The sequence below is a fragment of the Papaver somniferum genome, chromosome 3 (assembly GCF_003573695.1).
Source record: "Papaver somniferum cultivar HN1 chromosome 3, ASM357369v1, whole genome shotgun sequence".
Taxonomy (NCBI): Eukaryota; Viridiplantae; Streptophyta; class Magnoliopsida; order Ranunculales; family Papaveraceae; genus Papaver; species Papaver somniferum.
This window is the reverse complement of record NC_039360.1, coordinates 190399655-190404793: the sequence shown is the minus strand read 5'-3', so window position 1 is coordinate 190404793 and position 5139 is coordinate 190399655. Positions and strand designations below refer to the sequence as shown.

Here is a 5139-nt window from a genome sequence, read left to right as displayed (position 1 = left end):
TGTTGTATATATTATTAATATCATCATATTGAGTTTATTTTTCCTTAAATAACTCACACATATGCATAAAAATTGGTCTATGACCTTATAAATACAAATTATTTGTTATATATAGATACCGAATTTTCAGAGCCGAACTCACATTTATAAATCGAATTATACACGTACATATGCCGTTCCGAATTAATGACGAATCACGTCCCGTTGACCGAATTTTGGACCGAATCTGAATTTTACAAAACCGTATAATACTCGTACGTTTACTGTTCTGTACGTTTGTCGAATCCCGAATTGCTAACTAGGCTCCTACTTCGTACATAGTCTTGTGGAGCAGTATAAAATATATTTAACTTTAAAAATATAAAAATATAAAACATTCCTACTTCGTTCATTTAAGCCTTTACTTCGCTTACACAGTACTGAAAAGTCCCATTTTACCTCCCTGTATCAAACAAGGCAATAGGCAAACAAAACATACTTTCAGTTTTCAAGATCTAAAGATAATGGATACGAAAGATATCAAAAACAAGATGCAATATAAGAATTTGGGTAGATCTGGATTAAAAGTAAGCCAACTATCCTACGGAGCATGGGTGAGTTTTGGAAATCAATTAGATGTTAAAGAGGCAAAAACATTACTACAGTGTTGTAAAGATCATGGTGTTAATTTCTTTGATAATGCTGAGGTTTATGCAAATGGTAGAGCTGAAGAAATCATGGGTCAAGCTATTAGAGAATTAGGATGGAAGAGATCAGATATTGTTATATCTACAAAAATATTTTGGGGTGGACCTGGTCCAAATGATAAAGGATTATCTAGAAAGCATATTATTGAAGGAACTAAAGCTTCATTAAAAAGATTAGATATGGAATATGTTGATATTTTGTATTGTCATAGACCTGATGTTTCAACACCTATTGAAGAAACAGTTAGAGCTATGAATTATGTTATTGATCATGGTTGGGCTTTTTACTGGGGTACTAGTGAATGGTCTGCTCAGCAGATTACCGAAGCTTGGGCTGTTGCTGAAAAATTAGATCTCGTTGGTCCTGTTGTTGAACAACCTGAGTATAATCTTCTATCTAGACACAAGGTCAGACTTTTTATTTTTCATTTATGAAATGCATTTTTTCTGATTTGTTTTTCTACAAGATTTAAATGATTTTTGTGATGTGGGTTTAGTCTTTATCGGATGGATCTGATAAGATGAATTGTTTTTATCATTTTAAAAACACCTTCTGAGAGTTTAATTTTGATAGGGAAGTACTGTAGTTGTTAGCCAAGTACATACTTCTGATATTTTATTTTTGCGTTTGGTGTTTTACTTTATTATAAGAATGATCTACTTCTGTCTATTAATAGCATGGGTATAATCAGGTGTGTTTAAGGAGAAATCCCTTATAACTCTGTAGAGTAAGGTTGAGATATAGGTTGTCTTAAGTTGCCATAAAATTTGGTGAAATGGGGGGTATGTTTCTGGGTTGGGACAATGAAGATGTCTTCAAATAGGTAAACATCAGGAGTCAATGAAGATCTCTAAAAAGTAATTGCCAATTTGGGGTCTATTCAAGAACCCTGTGTATTTGTATATTTGGCAGATAGATCCGATTGACGTGTTTGCGCTTATTTGGGACAGTAGCTAACGGACGCGAGAGACACACAGATACTCAAATCAATAAATAATTATTCCTTAAGTTGAACTTGTCGCATCAGTTGGATCTAGTTTTGATCTACTTAATTCGAAAGTCTTAAAGGAGAGGGCTTTGTCTATATGTAAAGTGCTTTAAGCTATATATGTTTCCCCATTGTCTGATGTTATTTGTTGATCCAGGTGGAATCAGAGTATCTACCGCTTTACACCAACTATGGTATAGGTCTTACCACATGGAGTCCACTTGCATCTGGAGTTCTTACCGGGAAGTACAATAATAAAAATATTCCATCAGACAGTAGGTTTGCTCTAGAGAATTACAAGGTAAAAGGCTTTGATGGGGTTCTCCGAGTATCAATTTATGTTTTCCCGAGCACTTTCTATAAAAAAGAATTCTTCTTATTGTTACCCTTTTCAACTGGTTAAGTATGTCTTGCTTAGCCGCAAATATTGATTTCTACTATCTCTTTGATAAGCTTATCTGTAATCTTTTACCTTGGCTTCCATCATTTGAGGGTTCATGCCCATCACTTTTGTTGCCAGCTCTTCACAGATAGTGACAAAGAAATTGATCTTATCTTCTGAATGTAGGGTCATTTGTTCTGTAACTTCTGTTTTAGTTAGCCATAACTATTTGTACCTACAAGAATATTAGTGCTGGTTCGCCCAGGAATGTGTTACTTATTTGGATATTTAGTTGTAGGATTCATTTTAAATGCTAATGTGTTTTAAGATATGGAACGATGAATTTTTTTCTCTTGTATCTGACCCTAGCTGTCCACAATAGAAGGGTGTCCAAGCATCAATAACTAAGGGTTGGTATTTCAAGAATCGGTACCAAAATAGCCAGAAAATTCGTAGTGGAGCACAAAGACGCACATTTAAGTATTTGTATGATGGGGACTTCCTAATGTCATAAGAGTATATTTATATAATGAAGTAGGTATTCGAGATATCAATGAAACAAAATTATGTCCCAGTAAGTCACTATCACCATTTGATGTGCTACAAGTCCAACATTCAGTTTTAACAATGCAAGGCGTGCTATACCATCATTGTTTATCTATATTGAGATCTATCTTTAAGTTCTGCAAAGACAATGAAGTACAGTATTCATGTTTGGGATGTATTATATATGATCCATCATAACCAAGATCAAGAGCCTATCTGTCTCAATAAATACACCAGAGAAGTTTCGGTAAAGAAAACTGGGCTTTGTGATAGTACTGAATCACATTGTGTTTATGTTAGAATAGTTGGTTGGTTAGCGGTTTTACTTACTATTAACCTCTGCCCATGTCATAATTTTTATCATTTTCTCTGATGCATCACGCCCATCACTTTATGTGACTCTTCCATCAAATTAGTAGCATAACCTTTGATAACCAAAGGCCTTACACTTTGAGCTACATGCCACTGATGTTGTACATCACCTAAGTGAAGGAATGGGTGAAATCAGAATGATTAGTTTATTGCAGTTGTTATTTTGAGTCATTGAGCATCTACCTTTGTGTTGTTATTTACTCTGTTTTAAGCTTCTTTTTTTTCTTAATATAAATGTGGCGAGTACAACATATCTTGACTGCATTTTCATTCTCTGCAGAACCTTGCAAGCAGGTCACTGGTTGATGACGTGCTGAAAAAAGTTGCTGCTTTGGAACCAATTGCAAAGGAGCTTAATGTGCCTTTATCTCAACTTGCAATTGCTTGGTGTGCATCAAATCCTAATGTTTCGTCCGTTATAACTGGTGCTACGAAGGAGGCTCAAGTAAGTTTTACCTGCATTACCGAGTCAGACCTTATTACCGGTGACTAGTGTTTCTCGGGAATGTATGAAACATTGGAATATATCTTTGTTTCTTTGGTATTATGAACGATTCCTACTTTTCTGATGCCATGATGCTGTCGCACTGTGCAGATTGTAGAAAACATGAAAGCTGTTGATCTCATTCCAAGACTTACACCTGAAATTTTGGAGAGGATTGAAACAGTTGTCCAGAGCAAGCCAAAGCGTCCTGAATCTTACAGGTAAAAAAGGACCACGAAAGAAAACCCACAAAAGCCAGGGGCTTCTTCCTCGGCATGCGGTGTCAGTTGGATACAGGTTGGTGTCTAGTCTGAAGATTGGTGAAATATACGAGTACCAGTTCAGAATCTTTTTTTTTTTTGAACGTTTTTGCTTCTTTTCCTTTTGTTCCGCAACTACATTGTAAAATGCGTGAAGGGATGCAACTGATTCATTTCTTGGACTTATGGATTTAATGTGGTGTTTGTATGAAGGATGATGATTTTTATGCAATATGGGAGACATTGTACTCTTAGATTTGTACCCTTCACTATCTTCTTAAGTCATATGAGGTGTCTCAAAATAATTCGTATTTATTTTCCCTGGAATTTCGGGTAACATTATGTTTGAAATTCCAGCCAAATAATAAGAATGTGGATCCTTAATTTGAAGCTTGAGCACTCGGCGTTTTGAGGAAAACTAGATTAGTGACCCTGCTATGCACCGGGCATATTTCTCCTCACAACTTTTTCTTTTGCCAAATATGGCATGTAACCCGTGCTATGCGCAACCCCATAACGTTGCACCAAACCTTGATTGGCGACTCCATGATGCCATGTCCCGTTTCGTTGCGATGCATTAAACCTTGACCTGGTGGGGCGGGCCACACGATGCACTAAACCCTTGACCTGGTGGGGCGGGCCACACGATGCACTAAAGCTTGATTTGGTGGGGTGGGGTGAATTCCCGTAAGCTAATGCACTCCATGATGTCATCTCTAAAATCATTCAATCAGACCTTTTTACAAACACCCTATTTGCAGTTTGAGTTGTTGATTGAGAAGAGCTTGTTGGTACTCTTCCCGATCAAAGTGGGTTAGCACAATAATTACTGTTGCTAAGCTCTGTACGGTGAAATTTGAACCATGGGCAAAATGGTAATTCTATACATCGAGGGGCACAAACAGTTATTCAAAAGCTCCCTCAATATTCACGACAAAAATGGAGTTCAAAAAATGGGGCTTAACACATAAGGAATGTTTCGAAGATAAGATCCAACTCTCGTCGCCAAAAGACAAAGTTCGACCTTGACCTCAGCCCTCGTTGCCAAAAGACGAAGCCCGACCTTGTCCTAAGCCCTCGCTGTTAAAAGACCAACCCAGCCCCTGATTACAGCCCTCGGTGCCTAAAAGTCAAGTTCTGCCCTGACTACAACCCTCGTCACCAAAAGACAAGCTTATCCCCGACTCCAGCCCTTGCTACGAAAAGACGAAGTTCAACCTTAATTTAAGCCTTGATCATTAAAAGACGAGTTAGGCCCTAACCTCAGTCATGGTAGCCAAAAGATAATCTCAGCTTTAGCTTCAACCCTCGTTTCAGAAAGACCCAATTTAACTCTCACGAGAGAAAACTCAGCCTTTAGTCAACAAGGCACCTATAACCAGGAATTCTAGCATACGTCCCGGCGAGACATGCTGGTCAT

At 37.4% G+C, this 5139-nt stretch overlaps 1 protein-coding gene across 1 annotated transcript; it reads left to right on the top strand.

Moving 5' to 3' along the window:
- Positions 1-388: 388 nt before the first annotated feature.
- Positions 389-3988, top strand: LOC113358309 (probable voltage-gated potassium channel subunit beta). Its single transcript, XM_026601835.1, has 4 exons — positions 389-1094; positions 1833-1976; positions 3256-3420; positions 3571-3988. Exons 1-4 carry the CDS (start codon positions 504-506, stop codon positions 3682-3684), a joined length of 1014 nt encoding a protein of 337 aa, XP_026457620.1. The 5' UTR covers positions 389-503; the 3' UTR covers positions 3685-3988.
- Positions 3989-5139: the final 1151 nt, after the last annotated feature.